Source organism: Gossypium raimondii, chromosome 5 (assembly GCF_025698545.1).
Source record: "Gossypium raimondii isolate GPD5lz chromosome 5, ASM2569854v1, whole genome shotgun sequence".
In the NCBI taxonomy this organism is placed as follows: Eukaryota; Viridiplantae; Streptophyta; class Magnoliopsida; order Malvales; family Malvaceae; genus Gossypium; species Gossypium raimondii.
The window spans coordinates 5635224-5656605 of NC_068569.1; the positions used below are offsets into that span (position 1 = coordinate 5635224).

Consider the following 21382-nt stretch of genomic DNA (forward strand, 5'->3'; position numbering starts at 1 on the left):
TCAGAATAAAAAAAAAAAAAAAACTTACATAACTCCAAATGTATATAGGTTACCAACAAAAAGATGTCTCACTATATCATAGAAACAATAAAAAAAATTACAATTAGCAAGAAGCATTACTTCAAATTGTCAAACATCAAACGCCAAAAAGCCGCACCGTTAAACCATGCACAATCACCGCTCAGACTTGAGCCACCATAAGAGGAATAAGACATCACTCATCAGCCGAAAACAAATACAAATCCGGGTTTTCAGTAAATTAAGTTTCAACACCATCTTCTCTTGTTATAATCCGCCCTCAATATAGAGCTAAACAAGTTAGTATCTTCTCCTGGGACTCCTCGAGCGATGTGATCGCCCAGATCTGCAAAAATTTACAAGGTAAAAAGGTATTGTTAGGTCCCCTCGTATACTCGTTTTGCACCTAACAAGGAAAGCAGCAGTAAAAATGGTTTCAAGATTCGGGCAAGCTTGGCACTTGGCATCTAGGTTTGAGTTAAGCTGGGTTGTGCTTAGGTACGGTACGTTGCTTTTTGCTTCAGGTCTTCTTAAATCAAGTCATTCAAATTTGGGTTGCTTCAATTCCAAGAATTAAATGGTTCAATCCATCTAACTTAAAAAGTTCAGGCGGGTTGAAGATCATCCTTTCACCATTTATAATTTATATATATTTAAGTATCAACCCAAACTCAGCAGCATATTAATAGAGACAAACCTCAAATTTTTTCTTTTGAAGGCTCCAGTACTGGGCCCATTGCTAAAGGCCCAATCAACATTGATAGTCTGCGTAAGAAGTTCTATTCCATCCATCGTGGATATGGCATTCTTCGCTTCTTCAAACTTTTCATACTCAATCAATGCATATCCCTAATTTAGAAACACTCGCATTAATTTTACTTGAACAAAAATACACGATATTATGAAAAGACAGTAAAAGAATTCAAAAGTTTGTCAAAGAATAGTCATTTGTCTCTTTTATCTTCAACCAATAGTCCAATGCTATGAAATAAAGACATTAAAATGTGTCGAGCTAGTTTTAAGTAACAATAGAAAATGGTTAGAAGCACTGAATTGCTTGATGTCTTGCGGTATAAATGAATCAACGTTTTCTATGGGCAAAGCAATATGATAAACATTGAACATACAGATATAAAAGGCCAAAACATATACAATACAATACACACATGCAGAAGCATAATCATGAATACATAAGAAAAATATGCAATGTGAAGAGTTCCACCACCAAAAACAAAAGTTAAAAAGTACATCATTGCACAAAATAATGGTCATAAAGTGAGCAAAAATTTAATAAGTTGATTACCTTGACAAATCCAGTGCGACGATCAAGATTTAAATGCAAATTCTTGATCTCACCAAATTCACCAAATGCATTGTGCAAATCATCCTCTTGTGCTTCCTCATGTACACCACTGACCAAAATAATCCATCCTTCGATAGCTGCACATTTATTAATGAGAATAAAAGAATATTATCATTGAGAAGAAGAGTACAAGACTTCACAAGCATAAAGGAAAATATTGTTTTTATTCTTGCAATGATTGCTTTTATCTACCATGTTCTACAAGTTGAGTTACATTGGCATCAAGCAGGAAACGAAAGAGTGCCCACAAACTTTAAAATTGCCAGATATATCTAATGGAGTATGGTTTGGTTTTAGAAAATGTCCCATGCTTTCGGTAATGGAGCAAAATGAACCTCAACGATCAACCAAGAATATATATACATCCACTTTTTAAAAAATCCTCAGAAATCAAGAGGAATTTCTATAAGATGTTAAATACTTTTTATTTAATTTTCTCTAATTCTTAATAGAAATTCCTATTGTACTTTGGAAAACAATTAAAAACGGATTATGTCTAATAACCAAGCCCAAAAATTACAAACGACTTATGTCTAATTTTCTTGGAAATTACAAACTGATTATGTCTAATATCCAAGCCTAGAAATGCGCCGCTTTAGATATATTAACCATCTGACAAACAAATACACCTTAGGATTGTGGGGCACACAGAAATTGAGGGCCATAAATTTCCTTAAGCATCGTCCACTATACTTTGTTCCAGTCTCATGAATGAGATGAACATATCAAACTCATCATTAAAGATCTTCGATATAAAGATAATAAAGCATTTCTCCTTAATTAAGGGTTTCCATAAAGTACAACGTAGTTAGAAACTATCCACATTGAATAAGTCAAGGTAGTTGCGGTTAGGAATCCGACATTCATAAGGTTAGGAAGTTTAAACAGTCCATAAAACGAATCATTTTTAAAGTCTGATTCTGGAATAACCTAATAAATCATGAACTGAAGAGCTTATGAATTCGTGTTATTAGCAACCGGTAGTGAATAAATAATTAGGAGAAAAATTAACATTATATTCCGAGAGTGAAGATATTTCATATAACCCAGAAAAAATCTCAGAAACCCGCTCAAGGTTCAGCATTAAGCGAAAACTATCAAATTCCCAACTAATTTCAAACCCAATTTTGTTATGAAATTAAGAGCAACTTCCATAAAGCAAAAATGAAAGCAATTTCGTAATCATCTTGTTTTGTAGGGCAAAAAAATAAGAATAAAACCCTAGAAAATCAAACAAAATGAAACAATATAAGTGAACAGGGAGAGAAAAAATTAGGGTTTAGTGAAGGGACTAACATCTCTGGGGACCGGGGCCGCCGTCAGTGCCGAGGGACTCGAAGTCGCGGGAGGCGAGACGGGAGTGGCGGTCAGCATCGCCCTCACGGAAGCCACGACCCTTGGTCTTCTTATGAGCAGAAAGAGAGGTGGAAGCGGCGCCAGTGATGGCGGACTTGAGCTTAGGCAAGGGAGCTTGAGGGGAGGCATCGCCGGCGGCGTCCTCGTCCATGAGGTCATCATCCTCCGGTTCAAAATCCACAGCCTCCACGTCACCGCTCGCCATCGGGTGATCTGTACGCGCGTAACTTTGTTTGTTTCCCTTTTAGAATTTGTAAATTTTCGTGGGTGTGTCGGAGAGGGTTAAGCCGACCGAGGTTTTTATATTTATAGTGGGGAAGTTAAGTTTCATTATCCGTAATGAAATGGAAATGATGGAATGAGTAAAATAATTTTGAATTAATTAATTCATAAGTTTTATTTTATCATTTTATTTTATTTTCAATTATTCGAATTAATGTATAATTTTTTTAAACATTAATTTCTTATCTGCTCTGTTTCATACAATCCCTAGAATTATCCATAGCCCTCTTTAATCGGATAAAAACTCTTTCAAAGAAAAATAAGAGAAAAGAATAAAAATATGATAAATTTGAATTGTTAATTTACTTATTTAGATCTTCAAATTTATTATTCTAGAAAATTTTATATTTTCTTATATATTGTTTAGAAAATTTAATTTTTAATTTATAAATATATTTTAAAATATAATTTGGAATTTTTTAAAAGTTTTGAATTTTAAAAGTTATTTTATTTTATTTTTTGTATTTTTATTGAGAGAAACTAATTTGTTATTTTTCAAATTTGACAGATACTAAAGAGATAATTACACCAATCAATTATTTGAATTATCTGAATTATAAAATTCAACTTGAGTCAAATTGAAACACAAATTACTTATTCGAGTTTATTCAAAAAACTGAATAACTCGAATAACTCAATTTGATTAACTCAAAATTCAAAAAGATTTTAATTTTTCGAGTCAAATTAAGTTTTACTTTCCTTAATTAAGCTAATGTATGTATAATATTAACATTATTCCAAATATGCATATTAAATTTTGTTAATTTTTTCATAATCTTGTTTAAGTCTACATTTTTTTGAAATACATACTATATTTTTTATTTAATATTGATTAATTTCATATATTGTAATTAAAATTTTAAACATAGAAAATATTTTTAAAATTTACATATAATATTATTAAGATTTAATATTCGATTAATAATATACATAAAAACAATATATTGTAAATTTAAAATAGATGGATAAAATTATTCACCAAGTTCAACTTATTTCTAAACCGATCATATTTTCTAAGAGATCAATTATTTTGTGTCTATATTTGGATAGGTTGGGTTTTAGAGAATCAATAAATTTCACCATACCACCTTATTAGCAAACAAATAAATAATATTTTTTATTCATAACATTAATGAAGTAATATCGTGGATGCACTAATGCAAAATATATATGTATACCAATCAATCCATGCATCAAAGTATTTATCAATGATCTTTAGTTTTAAAGAATCGAGAAAAATTATAAAATTAAGTTGAAAACTCCTCAACAACTTTACTTACTAATATAAAATAAACATTTTGTTTAGTGTATTCATTATCTCCCTTTACTCCTTTTAACTTGTCCAAACTTTATTGCAAAGATTTCCTTATTCACTTTCTAAGTAAATGAGTCTATAAACTAACCCACTCTATAATTTTAGAAACCAAAGTAGGATAGAGGTTGATGTTAATTTTGGTCTGCCCCTAATAAGGCTAGAATAAAGGTCTTGTAGTCCCCGGGCCATTCTCTCGCAACTGCTTCATCAACTGAAATGTTGTTTCTCTTCAGGTACAATTCCTTTATATCCTTCAAGTCTTTTTCTGCGCGAGTTACGATCACGCGACTCAGAGCATCTTCATTTGTCTCTTCCATATTAATGGCTGATCGCAACACCTGCTTCACCAATCAATTTTCAATATTGATTTAAGGATTTAATTAGCCACCATATTGATATTTATGATAGCATCCCTTAACTTTTTGCATTCTTACCTTTGCAAAATACTTTTTAGGATCTCGAATGCAACGTATCACAGTACGCAATGTAGAAAAATAATCACCGCCTGGAAAACCCTGCAATGGACCAAGTTCCAATGCAAATTACATGCCTTGGGTAGTTGCTGAATCGATGATAAGTGTATTGGTACCTTAGTGATGGAATGACCATAGATGTCTTTGTAGATGTTGAAGGTAGCATTGAGCTGTGCTTGACTCCTAGTACTCAAGATCCTAACCACTTCCTCGTTGTTAAAAGCCTTTCCATGGATTTCTTGATGGAGAGTACTAGCCTCAGATTGTGCGACTGTCTCATCAAATTCATCGCCATCATATCTATATGCACTTGTTACGCCAACCAAAAGCTGCAATATGACAACCCAAAAACCAATTATATTGGAATACGAGGCATAAGGCCGTAGCAGAGTGTTGAAACATACTTTTCGAATATCAGCAGTGGTGGAAGAAGCGAGGTCTTCTTCGAGGGAATGCTTGTAGCGAAATTTATAAGCACGTTTCACAGCCAGGAGATCTTCAGGGGATCTGATACATGCAATTTCAATAATGACTCTATAATCAGGATCACTCTTCTGCAATGTTTCATTGGCTAAAACAGCATCTCGGTCTGCAGGATCCAGAGTCCATAAACTTATAGCTCTCTGTATTCAAAATAAAATTAAAAACTCATCATCTGCGACTGCAATTTAAATCGTAAAAAGATTTTTTTTTTCTTTTTGAAATGGAACATGAACCTCTAAGTTTCCAGAGAGCTCGCATTTGAGTTGCTGGAGGAGATCTTGATGGTATATCTCTTGAAAAGCTAGTCTAACAAGCTTCCTTTGGAACAGATTTCGATGTCCAAGTATCGAAATTATGGCTTTCTCATCCGTTCCCCATCCTGAAAACAAATCATACACACGTAATTTAATTAATTTACACGCCTTACTAATTTGGAATTTGAATGAATAGATATGAAAACCTTGACAAGCCTTCCTGATATTTTCTGCATCTTCAACAGGAGAGAATTGCTTTGGAGAAATAATTGTAGTCATTTTGGGCTTGTATTTGCCTGCTAGTGCTTGCTGTAAGTAACTTCACTGCTTCATTCATTTTTTTATAGTGACCGAGCAAGCAAGTTAATGTTACTGTTTCAGGAATTAAAAATAATTTTTCGAGAAACGCAGCATTCTGAGTTTTGTGGAGTTTCTTTGTATCATTTATCACTTCCGTTTCTAATATTATTTGTAACAGCAATTCTTGGAAAAGGAAGCCAAAAAGCAAAGGTAGTTTTTCTTCTAACATGCATGAGTATTACATTATTTAAACTTTCTAATTAATTGTTTTTTTTTCCGAAAGATGGAAGTTGAATTTTCAATGAAAAAAAAATCAAAAGGAGAACCATGAGATGAAAAGGGTAGTCTGAATGAAGGAGTAAATGAAAGAAGGAAATTGAAGGAATAAAGAGTGTTGAGAGAAAGAGGAATGTACGTACCCCTTAAGAGTAAAGAAAGTGAACATATTAGTTTTAGATTTAGAGATAAGCGGGAGGTTCTCTCTTTAGGATTTTAAAATAAATTATAATCAAAATTAAATTTAAATACAATTTCAATTTTTATATAATTATTTTGAAATTTTGCATCGTATTGTATTTTGATAATTTTACTTGAGAATAAACAGATAAAATATAATTTTCAATTAAGTATTTATTGTTTTAGAATTTGCTATATAAGTCAAAATTGCATATTTTATGATAATAGACCATGATAATTATATTTACAAGTTATAATCAAAACAAAATAATAATTTAGTTTATAAGAATTATTTCTATTAATTTTTTGGAAAAAGACATTTAATTTAAGTTCGGGTTCAATTTGAATTATTACTTATTTTGATTATTTCAGTTCAAATTGTTGACTTCTCGTAATAAAATCGAGTTGATCGAGTCAAGCTTTCAAATTTAAATCAAAATTAACAGTTTTATAGTATTAGTATATTAATCCTATGTAAATAATAATTTACTTGTAATTGGATGGGTTAATAAATTAAAATAATATTTGTAATTTAATTTGATAGGGCAAATTTATTCTTTTGACAATGAGTGAGATAATTTTGTTTAAGATTATTATGCGTTGCTTTTCGGACACTTAATATCACCAGAAAGATGTTTAAATAGATTATATGTAGGAGACTTAAACTCAGATTAAAAATATGCAAAGCCGGCTAAATTTCGGCCAGAGAAAAAAGCTGTTTCACTTTGGTCGATATGTTGCCGTCGGCCGCCGCTAGAACCGGCAGCTACCGCGAATCCATTGCCATTGGTTCTTTTATTCTTCAAAACCAATATGTTTTACTTTCTTACCTTAAAAAAAAGGAAATCAACTTGTATTTTTCTTCTAAAAGATGTATATATTCAAAGTTGAATTTATAGTTTTCAATTTGATTTTATGGAAGAAGGTTTTTTTTTTAAAAAAAAAAGAAGAATGATAAAATTAAATTAAAATTAGGAGGAGGAGAATAGACAACAAAAAAGGGTATAGTTAGGAGGAAGTATTGATGAATAAATCCATGACTGAAGAAGAAAAACGGCATCGTAATAGTCATAATTGCTAACTAATTAATTTTTACAGCCATGAAAGAAATGATAAAAACACCCACCTAACGTAACAAACATTGCATCTGACAGTCATTATAGACCAACAAATCCATCAACGCCAACAATACAACATTCATTGCCTTCTTTATTCTCATTCTCTTTCCCATGCTTCATTTTTAAAGGAAACAAAAAACCTTGAACAGAAATCAAATGCAGCGTTAAGATTGTTTGGATTCATATTACATTAATTAATCCTTATGAACAAAACATGCAAAAACGATCATGTCCAATGATCTTTCCAATATAATAATTTAAAAAAAAATAAAAAGAGAAAAAAATTCATAGCTTTAAGGAAAGAAGTAGGATTAAAATGTTCTCTCTTTTTTTTCTCCTTTTTTTTTTTAATTTTTTGTGAATTATCTATTGTGTAAAGGATTTGGACCTGTATGAACTTTTCTCTTTTCATCATCAAAAACTTGATTATCATCACCACCACCATCTTTACCTTTATGATGGTCATGATTCCCTGCTTCAAAGCTACCATGGGATTGAAGAACAGGCGGCTTAAACTGTTGAGAAGAAGCTGAAATAGCTGGTTTGAAGCTGCTTCCATGGCTTGAACTTGAACTTGAAGATTCTAACTGAAACAGCAAGAACAAAAGCAGTGGGAAGAGGAGACAAAAGCAAATGAACTTTTTGCTTAAACCCATTTGCTGCTTCAACAATATTCTTCACAATCCAAACACCTACAAATCATGCATGGATTACCACTCCCTTTTAACCCAAAAACCTAGACAGCAAAAAAGGAAAGAAACTCTCTTTGAAATCTGATACACTCAAGTCAAAGCTGGCTCCCTGGAGGAAACTGGTCGAAAAACGAAAACTCTATTAATGGCTTCTCTTCTTCTTTTTTTTTCCCTGATGAGAAAACCTAGGAGTGTGAACCCTGAACTGATAGTAATATATTAAGAAGAGGAGTCAAAATGCATAGGTTTTGGTGCCTAGTAAGTTGCAATAAAATGGATGGAGAAGGAGTTTGAGTTTGCAGTTTGAACCTTTGATATGTTTTACATGGGAAATAGGCAGAGAGAAAAAGATGAGATGCTGTTTTGTTTTTGGGTTGGCGAATTGGCTAAGTTTTTTTTATGATTCTGTTGGATATATTAATAGCTATTAATTTCATCTCTCACTTCGGTCTACCATCAATGCGTATATGGTTAAAGCAACACTAGTACTACATAAGTACTTCGTATATTAAAGAGTTGCTAGGAGCTATAAAGGAAAAAACTAAAAACCTAGAAATAGAACTAACCTCCCACCCGTAACTTTTGAACTCTCTCAATTTCGTATTTGCATTGATCTTTCTTTACAAATGGTTATTATATATAATTTTAATTGATATAATAATAAATTTAATATTCAATATTTATATATTCTATGCAAATATTGATAGAAGGTGTAAATGTTGTGAACTAAATTTATTAAACAATATGTACAATTGACTAAAAATATTAATATTATAATTAATTGTCTTTAATTGGTCATTTTAAAATTAATAGGATTAAATTACTCTAACTTCTTAAAATAAAATAATTTACTTAATATCAAAATTAAGATAAAAAATTCTTTTACCAATAAAAAACTAGAATTAGAAAGGAAAAGAAGTCACCAAAATAATTATCTTACCTAAAATTAGTTTAGGCTCAAACTTCAATATAAATTTATAAGCACTTCAGGATTTATAATTGTAGGATAGCTGTAGGAGTTAGATTTATCGTTTAATTATAAATTTCATTTCTTCACTTTATAAATATTAAAATATTAGTTTTTTATTTTAATTTATTAAAAAAACAAATAAGTTAACTTAATTATTAGTAAAAATATGAACTTAAATTGCTAAATTTTATTAAATTATTATATATAAATTGTTGAATTGTTACTTATTATTATTATTAATTCATTACATATAAATGGTAGAATTGTTAATTACCATATCAACAACTAATAGCAAGGTCTGACAATATTACTCAATTGAATTAATTTTTAATATTTGAAAAAATTTAAATTCTGACAAATTAAAATTTTTAATTTTTGTAAAATAGAAAGATAAAATTCATAATTACAGCTACAACAAACTCCAAAAGCTAAGGAGGAGCATACTGGAGTTAAAAATGTAAATTGTGAATTTAGATTCCATGTTAAGCATCGATTAATTTTAAATTAATTGGCAATAGATTAAAATTTCAACTTATATATAGCCACAGATAAAGCTGCAATAAGCCCATTTTATCAAATTTTACAATTTTATCTTCTTCTTTTTAATAAAAAGTGTAAAGGTTGAAGAAAATATATTTTACAAAAATCAATAATAAAGATTTATATAAGTACAAATACAGTGAAAAGGAGGAAAAAAAAGGGGTGAAGTTTATAAATAATTATAAATCGTTCATATATTCGGGTGGAATGATTGAATTTTGTAAGCATGTACGTTATACATATAATCTAAATTTCTTCCAACCTCATGATTCCACTCTCTTTTTCACCTCGATTTTTTTTTCCCTCTCCATCAAACAAGCACTTTAAATTTTGGCTTCAGGAAGAAGCTTGCTATACTAAAAAGAAGTGTGTTCCAAATTTGCATTCATTTTATGCATATCCATTACCTTATTTGTCTATTTCCTTTCTGTCTTAATTTCATCTGTTCAGCCACTTTATTTGATTTTTTTATGGATTCAAATATAAAAGCCTTAAAGAGATGAGAAAAAATGATATTATGTTTTCAAAAATAAAAATGATACAATAATAATTATTATTTAATTCCTCCATTGAATGGGTTCCTGATTTTTTGTTGTCCAAATCTATTAAAAAAAAGGAAAGAATTACCCAACTAACCAAATTATCACCTAAGGTTTGAAATTTCATCATCATATATAATTATAAATACCAAAGTTTTAGTGAAGAAAAAAAAATAGTCATATCAAAATAGTCAAACAGGTAGGAAATAGGAATTGACAGATGGGCTGGAATGATAATTTTTTTCCAAGGAAAAAATGATGTTGTCTTCACTCACTTTTTTCCCCCTTAATATATAATTCAGGGAAAATAATAATTAACCCTAGAACAACATGAAAGTCAGTCGACAATGGTGGATCGATTTTAGCAGTTAGGGGCCCAATTCCCTGAAAAACTAGGTAGAATATATGGAAAATCTTCTTTAACACCATCATTTCTTTTTGAACATCCAACTTATTAGTATTATTATTTGTTTCTGATATTTAGTGTAAATAATTATTTATAACAATTATACCATTTATGAATCACATTCCATATAGATAAGGTGAGATTTTGGAAAATTTTCTGAATTTAACTTAATTGTTGTTGATTTTTTCCATCCCAAGAAAAATACCATTCAAATTACATTGTAGCATATATATATGTGTGTCTTTCGTTATTTAAAATTTTTCATCTTTTAAATAAAACAATTGTATTTGATATTTATGTTTAATATATATAAATATATCTGAATCCAGAATCTGATAAGCTAATCATAATTGCAAGCTATTGTTGGGGCAGGCAGTGGTGAAAAGTATGTAGACGTGGAGTATAAAAAGGGCAGTAACCATCCTCAAGTAGTTGCTTTGGTTGGATACTTTCGGTTCCTACCATTCAAAGCCTCCTAGCTTGGCTAGCTACATGTTTCAGTTGCTCTTGCCTTGCACACCATGTATGATATCTATTGGATTTGGAGCTAATTGATATATCTAACACAGATTTCAGCCCCATGCACTAGAAAAGTAAAGTGTCTCGCCTCTTTAAATTTTCTCATAATTAGTTACACTCACCTCCACTCTTGATAGTGCTTTGATTTTGGGCTACTGGGAACAACTATGACAAATATTGGGAATGATTTCCAAAAATCTATTATCTTAATTACAGTCTTCATATTTTATTAAAAAAATTATTTAATTATTTATGTTGGGTTTATATTTTAATATGAATTAAAAATGAAAAAGATATTTGCATCACATATATATATATAAATAGGTTGAATATTCATCTAAATAAGAGACAATGAGGTTAGGGGTACCACAGGCATCATTAAGGCTGAGAAACATATAAATTGGTGGGCAAGCAAAGAGAAAGGAGGAGAAAGGTTTCAACTCTTTAATTATTTTTCACTTTTTTGTTCTTTTTGTTCTCTCTTTTTTATATATATATATATATATTTTTTTTACTGGTCAAAGTCCCCATGGTGCTCCACCATCATTTGGATATCTCAATAACTATGATTAGCTTAGAAAACCTTTGATTTTTCCCATTACTCATTGCTTCTTTGGTAATGTTATTCTTTATAAGAACCAATTTTAAAGAACAAAAAGGCTGTTTTTTTAATAGAATACAAGTATATAACTTCCCAATGAAGATTTTTTCTACGTACAAAAAAGAAAAAGGTTTAGGGAGAGCGGATGTGTTTGCAGGGGATTGATCTTCCTATGTTCAGGTTTAAGTGGAAATAGCCAAGTAGGGTTGGTAATACTTTCACATGATGGAATTAAATTTAAATATTTTATTTATGATTTGAGATGGGTCGAACCGATTTTAAAATGTCATAATGCCAATTAATTAGAGATATAAACTTGTTCTACTACTAGATAATACTTAATTTAATAAATCATCTATTACTAAAATAATAGTTACTTTTTATGGTGTGGAACAATATACATTGTACAATTTAAGAGAAATGAATCATGCTCTTGATTTTTATTTTCTGTTAAAAGAGTTAGGTCCACTAGAGATCAGAAATTGTTGAAGAAAGAACAAGATGTTTCTTTTGTCCCTTCCAGGCGATCGGAAAATAAAGGGTTTTCCCTTCTTCTTCACTGTCAGCACGGCGGATTTTTGACATTTTGCTGCTGTGATTTGGGCCGACCCCTGCCACTGTGTGGGTTTCTGTATGCTTTTGCTTGGAGCATGGCTCTCTCTATGTCTTGTGCTTGTTTTTCTGTTCACTTAGGCTTGGTCCTTTTTGAGCATATGTAAGATGCCGTCGTTGCCAGGCTTTCTATCGATTGAATTTCGTTGGGCTTTGGACTCACTGCACCAATTCTGTTATTTGGGGGCTGAGGCCACTTATGATGGTCGTGGCTCCACTCCTTTTGATGGTTTCGGCAAATTTTCACGGCAGTTTAGATGTTTGTTTCCTTTTTTGGGCCTTGTTGTGTCATGGTCTAGTTGCTGAAGGCATGCACATTGGTGATGGTACAACTATTTTGGCCCCGAACATCTTGACCGCTCACTCGTTCTTCTCCTTCGATCACGACACCAACATAGTGTTTAGAGGCTAGGATTTGTTGTTTGTTTGGGAACCCACTTGCTATTAGAACCGTTATTGATATCACTATACTAATTACGCATAAAATCATGGTATAAATATCAACAAAACAAAGCAACATATCAGAACATATACATCCAAAACAGTTCACAAAGCCATCTAGATGGGATTCCACCCATCCAGATGCCATTTAGCTAAAAATCAAATAAAATGACATATTATCATCAATACATACCACGTACCCTAAACAATGCAAAAACACAATTAATTCCATCAATAATGGTCAATAATATATGCATTATATATATAGTTCCATTACTCAAGATGAGAAAACAAAATTAAAGGACATCATTAAACCACTAATGGTCTAATGCCAATCCCCATGCAAGCATTCATGTGTTCACTATAAAAAAATAATAATAAACACGCGTCGCCCTATAGATCATCATTATCATTAAAGAAAACAAGTGCAATGTACTCCTCAATGCCCTCAACTCTAAAGTTATAATAATTTCGTACAAACAAATAAGAGGAACCTACTGCTTTGAATGGAGATGTGAAAAGAGCATGAATTCAACTACTAAGGAAAGGGGAGCTTTTAAATGGCGATGAATTATCAATGGAATGGAGCAAAGACTTAAACTTTGAATAATTATTGAGCTAATATAAAACCTATAAAGCTTATTCTGCCGATCACTAAGGATTCCAACTTCCAAACAATCATTGTAAGCTCAAAGCACCAAATTAAAGAACCAAAATCTAAGAAAACCCTTTTCTAATTTCATCCATTCCAAACAATTTTATTTAATTACACTAATAAGTAACGGCATAGCAATCTGAAAAAAAAAATCTTTCAATTTTTTGGTGCATTTTAAAGAGATTATATATTCTTTAACCACTGTCAAAAAGGGAGGTCAAAATGAAAAAGAAAAGAGACAAGGAATTGAAAGATTACCCATTGTCAAAAGAGGGCGGGAACGTCGAGAGCAGTAAGCCCGTCCCACGGCGAAGAAGAGGAACGACCAAAATGCACCAATCGGAACCTACGGCACTGACGAGGCACTGGGCTTCGTTATTCATCGGAAAATGACAGACACGGCAACGATGTCCAGCGGGATCGGTCAGAACCGCGGTGAAGAAGAGGAAAGCATGGGATGGCATAAAATGTTGCCTTGAACAGAACCTACGGCATTGATGATGTAGCGAGATTTTCCGACCGGCGTCGGAGAGTGGCAAACACGGCGGTGGCGTCGACCGGAATGGGTCTGGAGGAGGAACGGGGAACGGCGGCTTGGGGAAGAAATGTTTTTTTAACCTAAAGAAGAATTTTTTCACCTTTAGTGAATTTCTTTGATTACCTATAACCGGTAAATCCCGGTTTTGCTTTTATCCTTTTTTTTCAATCTAAAGGCTCCTACTTTTTGAAGCTTATGATAAGCTTTTTGTAAGAACTTTCTGTAGAATTTCCCAGATAGAGTTGTAGTAAAATTAATTTAAAATTCCAAAGTTTCATAGGAATTTAGCTTAACTCAATCGCCTCTTCCTTCAATCCATGTGCTTTGTTTTGACGCCAAAGACATTGATGAAGCATGATAACGGTTCCTTTCGAATTTTCTTTAACAAAATTCAGATTAATAAATAGTAGTATTTTTATTTTAATTATCAGTCCAATTGAAACCCAACGACACTCAACACTACAATTGATATTGATATCCAATTTTCGGGGTTTTTCTTAGCCCTATAAATATTTTTGGTTCATTTTTTGCCTTTGGAGGCCCTATTACAGATTAGATGTTCTAATTTTAAGCCCCTCATTTGGGGTTCAGCGGCCTACCTCCAATATGGAACCCGGCCATGGGGGACGTTATCGAATACCCAATTTCAGGTTCTATTTTCTATTTCTTTTATATAATCTTTGAATCAACAGCTTACAACAAGCTAAACCCAAATTCACTCTTTTAAGTTTATTTGAGTTCATTCTAATGGAATTACTAAGTTATTAAAATGATTTTAAATGTCAAATTATAAATTTTATATATTATATAATTATTTAAATATATGATAAAATTATACTTTTGTTCCTTAAATTTTGGCATAATGATATTTTGACTCTCCAACTTTATAAAAATGTTATTTTAACCTTTCATTTAAATTTTCACTTTTTTAGTTATTGAATTTGCATTGTTTGTTAATTAAAAAATTAACGTTTGTTAACTTTACTAACGTGACATACACAAGGATTGGCACGTTAGCAATTAATTAAACTTTTAAAAATTAAAATATAATTTTTATACTTTTAAAATAATTTTATAAATTCTTTGATTTTTTAAAATTTAAAATTAATTAATTTTTAATGTGATGTGGATGCCATATCAGTAAAGTTAACAAATGTTTACTTTTTCATCTTTTTGGGTAATTTTGACAAATAATACAAGTTTAATGGCTAAAATGATAAAAAATTAAATATAGAGCTAAAATTATTTTTAAAAAGTTGAAGGGCCAAATAAGTTATTATGACTAAATATTTTAATGTTTTATCATCTAATTAATATATTATTACTTAAATTAATGATAAAATTAATACATTTTATTTAATTTTGTAGACTCATTCTTTTTGTTTACATTTTTTTTTTCACTTAAGAAGTTGCTCATATTTTCCAAGTCCAGACTCCAGAGTAGTCTTGATTTTTACAAACAAAAACTCAGAAAATGGAAAACGAAAACGAAAAGGAAATGGAAAAGGAAAACCAGGGTTCAAATCACAACGCCGCTACCATTGGCGGCGTTTCAGAGCAGGTAACTCCTTCCAATTCTTCAATCAGTCCACCCCCGGACCCAGAATCTGAATCCAACAATGATCTCAGCACCGAAGCTTTAGCCAAAGCTTTATCATCCATGCTTACTTCGCTCATCAAAGACTTCGACTCTAAAGCCCTCGATACTCTCGCCAGTCAAGACATCCTTAGCTCCTCAATTGATCGTCTTACCCGAGGTTAATCCCCCCCCCCTTTTTCTGGATTAAATTGAATATTGGTGCAAGATAAAACTGTTTCTAATGTTAGTTTATGAATAGAGCTTGATCAATTACTCGAAGATGCTCCGTCACCATTCATAATGCAGCATGCTGTCAAGTTTTCTAATGTCAGAAAGAGAGTTTTGTCGTTGAATTTGCTTTTGAAATCAATTCAGCGGCGTGTCGATAATATCGACCGAATGCTATCAATGGGATTGCAACATGGTAACTAACATTTTCACCGCACTCTACTTTTGGTTTATTTAAACCCTTTTATGCTCTCCAATAGTCTGATCAGTTCCATTTTTTTGAAAATTTGAGGAATGGTTATAATTAGCGAGATAGGGAAATGGTCCCAAAGTAGAGGGTTTTGGAATTAGTTGTGTATATTCGTCTCTCAGTTTGGCAAGCATGTTAGTTATCCTCTATTCGTAGTTTCAATTGTGGTCTTTGCTCTGGCTTTATAAGCAAGCCGTGTTAATATGCAAACTGAGAAAGTTATCATATCATTTAAGTGAAAGGTTGAACTAGTCATAACTAGAGGTGCCATCTCAATCAATTGGGAAAGCAAGAAGACCCTATGTTACCCTCGGAAGTGAGTGTCAGATATGAGGATCATAACCTCATACCTAGGTCCAAAAATGTGCCTGGCATAGGTATACTTTAGAAAAATGAAGAAACTCGGTAAAATAGCTTAGAAAGTGCCACCATAAGGAGATGGTTTTATGATTATTATTTTTAATATTGTTTGATTATCTTGCTATTACGGGTCATTGTCTTGTTAAAACAGCGGGTAGCTTGGAAAACTTGTTATTTGATTGAGTAGTATTTCCTAGTTCAAAGATATATATATGTGTGTGTCTATTTGGAGATTTGTCTCTCCATTTTAATTTAGCTTCTTTCTGCTCTGTTGTGCTTATGAGTTCTGTCTGACAAATTGAGATGCAATCACAGAGAAGACTGCCACAGAAGGTTCCTGACAACATCAACATTGGCTGTATGCTATTGGTCTTTCTAATGATTTTATCGGTATCTTCTTTTTCTTTCCTTTTCTTCTTTATCAAGTTCATATCATAAATTTTAAACTGGCACCCATTGTACCCTAGTAATGAACTTTAAAATGATTTCTTGAAGATCTGACTGTTAACTATTTCAATCATTAATAAGAGAATATTGAACCAAAATATATGGTGTTTTACATTCTTCAAATTTGTTTGTTCTTTTGAATTGAAATAAATGAAATTATGTAATAAGATAACTTTATTTGTCTTGTCTGAACCTCTTTCAGCCTTCAATAATGTTAATGATGTGGAAAAAGTTTGATTGATTTATCTTGGAGTGAGTTTCCAAACTTCAGTTAACTAGTTCTTATGTAGACAATGACAAATTGGTTAAACTATTCCATCTTTTTGAGTTTTTGGAACAGTAATCTATACTAGCATAAGATTCTGTGGTCTCAAGGTATTAGCAATTTAGTGTAAGATATATTCCAAACACATTTGTTATAGGTTGGGTAAATTATTATTGCTGTTAGTACCTAACCAACCTCACCTGCTGGCCTATATATGTTGTAGTTTCTTTTTCTTTACACAAAGATAGAGTTCTCCGTTTTTCTTTTCTTATTCGATGTGGTTGAATTTTTTAGCCAACTTGTTAAAGAATATGTTAGGTAGGGGCTCAAAGTTTCAAAACATCAATGAAATGTTTCTGAAGGCTTGACCTGGAGATTTGAGAATGCCATGTAATTTTTCTGAAACAGAATAGTGAACCTATCGTCATGAAAAGCTCACTGAGGATATTGCATTCTCATTTTTGCAAGAGTCAGAACTGTTATTATCTAATCCTGTGTTTTTCATGCTATACAGACTTATTAGAGTTAGGGAGCACGAACACAAGAAACGAATAGAGTATGCATTTCAATCTTATCTTGAAAATATGCAATGGCTAACCAGAGAAGCTACTATTTTCAGGTCTTCTTGCCAGAAGGTGTAGATTTCTGGTGTTTCCTGCATTCCCTTGACTCCTCGTGTTTTATTTTTCTTGAATGTCAAAGCTTCATGTACGTCCTTCTTACAAAATGGTGAACGGACCAGCAAGCAGTTATATGATTTAACCTTTGTGAGTCTTCCATTCTCAATCAGTTGATTTTTAGCTTTTAGCAACGCCTGGTGAGTACCTTAGAAGTTCAAGCTGACATGAAGATTTTGTAATTATTGTTTGTCAAGATTTAAGACCATGGTATCTTCAGTCTTCGTAGCGTTGTGTTTGATTTGCATTTTGTACATGTTCGTCAAGGCTCAATACTTACTATGCTTGATGGGAAAAAAGTCACCTCCTTAGAGTCGACCCTTATTGAATATTAATTTTAAAATTTGAGCTTGATTTAAGATAAAGTTCAATCAGGCGTATTACCTAAAAAAATGCAGTTGATTAACCAGATACCAAGATTTGACAATGATAAGAGTTACTTTTCTCTCAAATGCCAAATGCAAGTAATCATGGAATTCAGAGTGCCTTAGAACTACATTTAACATTAAAACCAACATCCACAGAAAGAAATTACTTTCACTTGCATCTTAAGGATGGAACATGAAACTAAGTTGAAAACTTACGCTAACAGTCTAAAAGCAAAATTACATATAACAATAATGGATATCACTTCCACAATGATAATATACAACTCCAGTCAAGCGAGCTTCCTCCCACCGAGCATAAGACATTAATTAAAGCTTTCCAAATGGAATATTCAATCAGCAGTCTATAATTTCCTATTTTCATACCATTCAAGTCAGCCAGCCTTAAGAGGATGGTTAACAGTCAAAAGTGCAGCAATGCAAAGATGGCATTATTGAACTGATTTTTCCACAAGAAGTGATGGGTCTACCTTCATTCTCAGGCCTTTTCCATATGTGGCGATGAGAAGAGCCTCAGCCCTTCCTTAAAAAGCTCAAATAAAACAGAAGCCAATGAGAATAGAATAATCAAGTTAAAAATGTCGAGAAGAGAATATCTACAAATACAGTTAGGGAGACCTTGCTTAAATCAAACTTTATCTTCCAATCTTGGCTCAAAACTCAAAATATACGACTAGACAGATCATTTGCTAAGAGTAGGTGAATAATGATGAGCATGCTTATTTGTCAAGGTTCAAAGGTAGCAGAGGTGCAAAGGGCTTGCTTAATAGCATCAACCAACAAGTCGATAAGTGGCAGTTTTGTTATAGCGAGTTTATCAGGAACAAGGCAGAGAACAAAGAGTCACATAGCTTTAGCAATTAGGAGCTTATAAACAGTTGTCTGATAACAAAATGAGATAAATGCCTAACTGGAAATAAGGGGGAAAGAAAATTAAGAATATGGACTGTAACTGCTACATTATAGCAGATGACAGGAAATTTTACGTAATGCAAATGGTGATTCTTTACAGTTTAAGTATTAACAATAACAAATAGAGATTAGAATGCTATATATTTGGAAACCAGAAGACGTACCATGATCCTTTTTCCTTTTCAACATATCACTTAATGAGGGAAACAAAGTTGATGCAAGTCTCCGACTATCATCCTGTCAAAAACCAGAATGATAACAAATACACTTAGAAAAATCACAATTGAGGCGGTAAGATAGCTTAAACTGTCGCTTTGAAACTTAAGACACATTCAGGCATGCAATGATTGAGACTGATACCTATGGGAAGAAAAACTTAAGACACCAGTATAACAGTTTTTTCCTTGTTTATCTCAAATTAGCAATTGGTCAATAGGCAAGAACTAGTTATTAGATAATAACACTATTATACCAACCTTTGTAGAGCCAGCTCCAGCAAGTTCAAACTCTCTCTTCCACGACAAAGATGACACTGGAACTACAGAAAACCCCGAGGCAACTAGTATCCCGATCCATAATCCATACCCAAATCCTCCACTCCACCAACCCTTGATTAAGAAATAAGAAAATTATATCAGCACAAACTATTGAAATCTTGGAGCAATTGATCCAACAGTTCTTTTCCAACAGATGAATGTATAAGAATACAGAAGGAAAGGTGCTAAAAAAGTCCACAAAGAGATGCCAAATAGTTATTAAAGCTTGAGAATTCCACTCGAAGGTCTCAGGTCAGGACTTCGGGAAAGGGGAGGTTGAATTTTGCAGGACGGGAAAGGACTACCTCTCCTTTTTGCAGCTCAAGGCTAGTAGGCTTCCATAAGTACAGAAAGTAAAATAACTTGGAAAACATTTAAGGCAACAGAATTTGCAAGAGGAAACACAAGTGTGATAACACCAATAAAAAAAGCAAATTAGGGTTGCAAGAAAGAGACACAAATAATGGTAGCAATGATGATGATGATGACGATGACAAACAGGAATAATAATAAAATGATTGGAAAGAGTCCAACAAAATTCAGTTATGGTAACAATGCTAACCTGTTTCCCATCTTTTGGAAAGGGAACAGATTGCTCTATATATGCAGCAGTACCTGGAGTAAAGACTAGCTCAATCAATGCACAAGTAAAAGTGGAGCTGAATCGACACATAAAGAGAAAGATTTAGAGAGGGATACCAATAGGAGCCTCCAAACTTTGAAGCAACCGAACAATAGACCGTGCATCTAAACGTTTTCGAACTCTGTTGCCAACTTGAACAGGCAAGTGCGGCGAATCAAATACCTAATATCGAACAATTTAACATAAGAAAATCCATGTCCTAACCCAACCCATTGCACCAATTAACAGGTAATTCGAGAATTTTATTTTAGCAATAAGCTGACAAGAAAAAAGTGATATTTGAAGTGCTAGCAAAAAGTACCTGAGCAAAGGAACCAGACGAGTCACTTTTCAAGAAGGCCAAGGCACCAGAGAGGTCAGGGTCAATACCGATAACCCAAGTGGAATCGGCATTGGTCCGGGTGGGATCGTCAGCAGCGGCGTGAGGGGAAGGGCAAGACAAAGAATCCAACCAACCGGCCTCGAGAGGAGCAGCACAGAGCTTGAGGCTGTTGCTTGAAGAAACCCTTGTACTTGAAGATGAAAGAGAGGATGAGGAGAAAGGTACAAGTTTCGAAGAAGAAGAAAAGAGGAGGGGTTTATAAAGCTTGGAAGAGAGTGAAGCCATGCAATGGGTCCGAGGAAGAAGTTGGATTTCCATGGAACATTCATTCAATTCATTGCATTATGTATCAACGTCAACCGGGGAAAATATTTGAGCACGGCAGCGGCTGTTTAACTTGGATAATATTATATACGGCAGCCTATCCAACGGCTTTAAATGTCAAAACTGAGCTTTTGTTTGGGATTTTTCCCCCTTCCATTTCAGCGGAGAGGCTTGTGAAAATATGAAGCGTAAAATGGGTCTCCTCTCATGTCAAAGACCAAGACAGGCAAATGGTATCGTTGTCGTCGTCTAGTAATGCCCAATAAAAGCCTGCCAGAATCCAAAGGAGCTGAGCCCGGAACCAAGCCCAAATACAAGTTCAAGGCCTGATCTTCCTACATAGGCCACCTAGCTAAACTCATTCACTTATTTATAATGTAGAAATACAAGTTATATTCTATAGTTTTAAAAATAAAGTTATTATCTTATATATTTTATGATTGAATTGGAATAAAAATAATTAATTTTAATTTGGGTCAATTCAAACCAACCCGAATTAAAATTCACTCTTTTTTTTAAAAT

The 21382-nt window shown here is 32.6% G+C and overlaps 4 protein-coding genes and 1 long non-coding RNA gene across 6 annotated transcripts; 1 reads left to right on the forward strand and 4 right to left on the reverse strand.

Annotated features, from left to right (window-relative positions):
- Positions 1-49: 49 nt before the first annotated feature.
- LOC105768733 (RNA-binding protein Y14) lies at positions 50-3025 on the reverse strand. Its single transcript, XM_012588861.2, has 4 exons — positions 2678-3025; positions 1322-1458; positions 716-867; positions 50-364 (listed from the first exon to the last, which is right to left on the reverse strand). Exons 1-4 carry the CDS (start codon positions 2940-2942, stop codon positions 319-321), a joined length of 600 nt encoding a protein of 199 aa, XP_012444315.2. The 5' UTR covers positions 2943-3025; the 3' UTR covers positions 50-318.
- A 1259-nt stretch (positions 3026-4284) lies between these two features.
- LOC105767618 (annexin D8) lies at positions 4285-5877 on the reverse strand. The gene is made up of 6 exons (XM_012587190.2): positions 5751-5877; positions 5524-5669; positions 5212-5430; positions 4924-5136; positions 4769-4849; positions 4285-4672 (listed from the first exon to the last, which is right to left on the reverse strand). Exons 1-6 carry the CDS (start codon positions 5821-5823, stop codon positions 4466-4468), a joined length of 939 nt encoding a protein of 312 aa, XP_012442644.1. The 5' UTR covers positions 5824-5877; the 3' UTR covers positions 4285-4465.
- Positions 5878-12023: 6146 nt separating this feature from the next.
- LOC105771018 (uncharacterized) lies at positions 12024-14288 on the reverse strand. Of its 2 annotated transcripts, none has more exons than XR_001126386.2 (2): positions 13652-14288; positions 12024-12762 (listed from the first exon to the last, which is right to left on the reverse strand). It is a non-coding gene; the product is annotated as an uncharacterized LOC105771018 (long non-coding RNA). The 2 variants fall into 2 exon arrangements; XR_001126385.2 differs by having other exon boundaries at positions 12024-12767.
- Positions 14289-15324: 1036 nt separating this feature from the next.
- LOC105768795 (uncharacterized) lies at positions 15325-17978 on the forward strand. Its single transcript, XM_012588972.2, has 4 exons — positions 15325-15688; positions 15770-15934; positions 16664-16738; positions 17680-17978. Exons 1-3 carry the CDS (start codon positions 15406-15408, stop codon positions 16687-16689), a joined length of 474 nt encoding a protein of 157 aa, XP_012444426.1. The 5' UTR covers positions 15325-15405; the 3' UTR covers positions 16690-16738; positions 17680-17978.
- A 224-nt stretch (positions 17979-18202) lies between these two features.
- Positions 18203-21044, reverse strand: LOC105768794 (Holliday junction resolvase MOC1, chloroplastic). The gene is made up of 6 exons (XM_012588969.2): positions 20516-21044; positions 20271-20376; positions 20134-20186; positions 19512-19643; positions 19200-19272; positions 18203-18646 (listed from the first exon to the last, which is right to left on the reverse strand). The coding sequence occupies exons 1-6, from the start codon at positions 20852-20854 to the stop codon at positions 18555-18557; spliced, it is 795 nt and encodes a 264-aa protein (XP_012444423.1). The 5' UTR covers positions 20855-21044; the 3' UTR covers positions 18203-18554.
- Between the last annotated feature and the right edge of the window lie 338 nt (positions 21045-21382).

What these genes read in the sequence shown, in the direction of transcription:
- LOC105768795 (XM_012588972.2), top strand. Translation starts at nt 15,406, where the DNA reads ATGGAAAACGAAAACGAAAAGGAAATGGAAAAGGAAAACCAGGGTTCA. An exon ending in AATTGATCGTCTTACCCGAG is followed by an intron (nt 15,689 to 15,769) that starts GTTAATCCCCCC and finishes GTTTATGAATAG; the next exon opens with AGCTTGATCAATTACTCGAA. An exon ending in ATCAATGGGATTGCAACATG is followed by an intron (nt 15,935 to 16,663) that starts GTAACTAACATT and finishes ATGCAATCACAG; the next exon opens with AGAAGACTGCCACAGAAGGT.
- LOC105767618 (XM_012587190.2), bottom strand. Translation starts at nt 5,823, where the DNA reads ATGACTACAATTATTTCTCCAAAGCAATTCTCTCCTGTTGAAGATGCA. An exon ending in CCACTGCTGATATTCGAAAA is followed by an intron (nt 5,137 to 5,211) that starts GTATGTTTCAAC and finishes GTCATATTGCAG; the next exon opens with CTTTTGGTTGGCGTAACAAG. An exon ending in CTAAAAAGTATTTTGCAAAG is followed by an intron (nt 4,673 to 4,768) that starts GTAAGAATGCAA and finishes TTGGTGAAGCAG; the next exon opens with GTGTTGCGATCAGCCATTAA.
- LOC105768733 (XM_012588861.2), bottom strand. Translation starts at nt 2,942, where the DNA reads ATGGCGAGCGGTGACGTGGAGGCTGTGGATTTTGAACCGGAGGATGAT. An exon ending in GTCGCACTGGATTTGTCAAG is followed by an intron (nt 868 to 1,321) that starts GTAATCAACTTA and finishes TTTCTAAATTAG; the next exon opens with GGATATGCATTGATTGAGTA. An exon ending in TTCAAAAGAAAAAATTTGAG is followed by an intron (nt 365 to 715) that starts GTTTGTCTCTAT and finishes AAATTTTTGCAG; the next exon opens with ATCTGGGCGATCACATCGCT.
- LOC105768794 (XM_012588969.2), bottom strand. Translation starts at nt 20,854, where the DNA reads ATGGAAATCCAACTTCTTCCTCGGACCCATTGCATGGCTTCACTCTCT. An exon ending in AAGTTTGGAGGCTCCTATTG is followed by an intron (nt 20,187 to 20,270) that starts GTATCCCTCTCT and finishes TCTTTACTCCAG; the next exon opens with GTACTGCTGCATATATAGAG. An exon ending in TTCCAAAAGATGGGAAACAG is followed by an intron (nt 19,644 to 20,133) that starts GTTAGCATTGTT and finishes TTCTTAATCAAG; the next exon opens with GGTTGGTGGAGTGGAGGATT.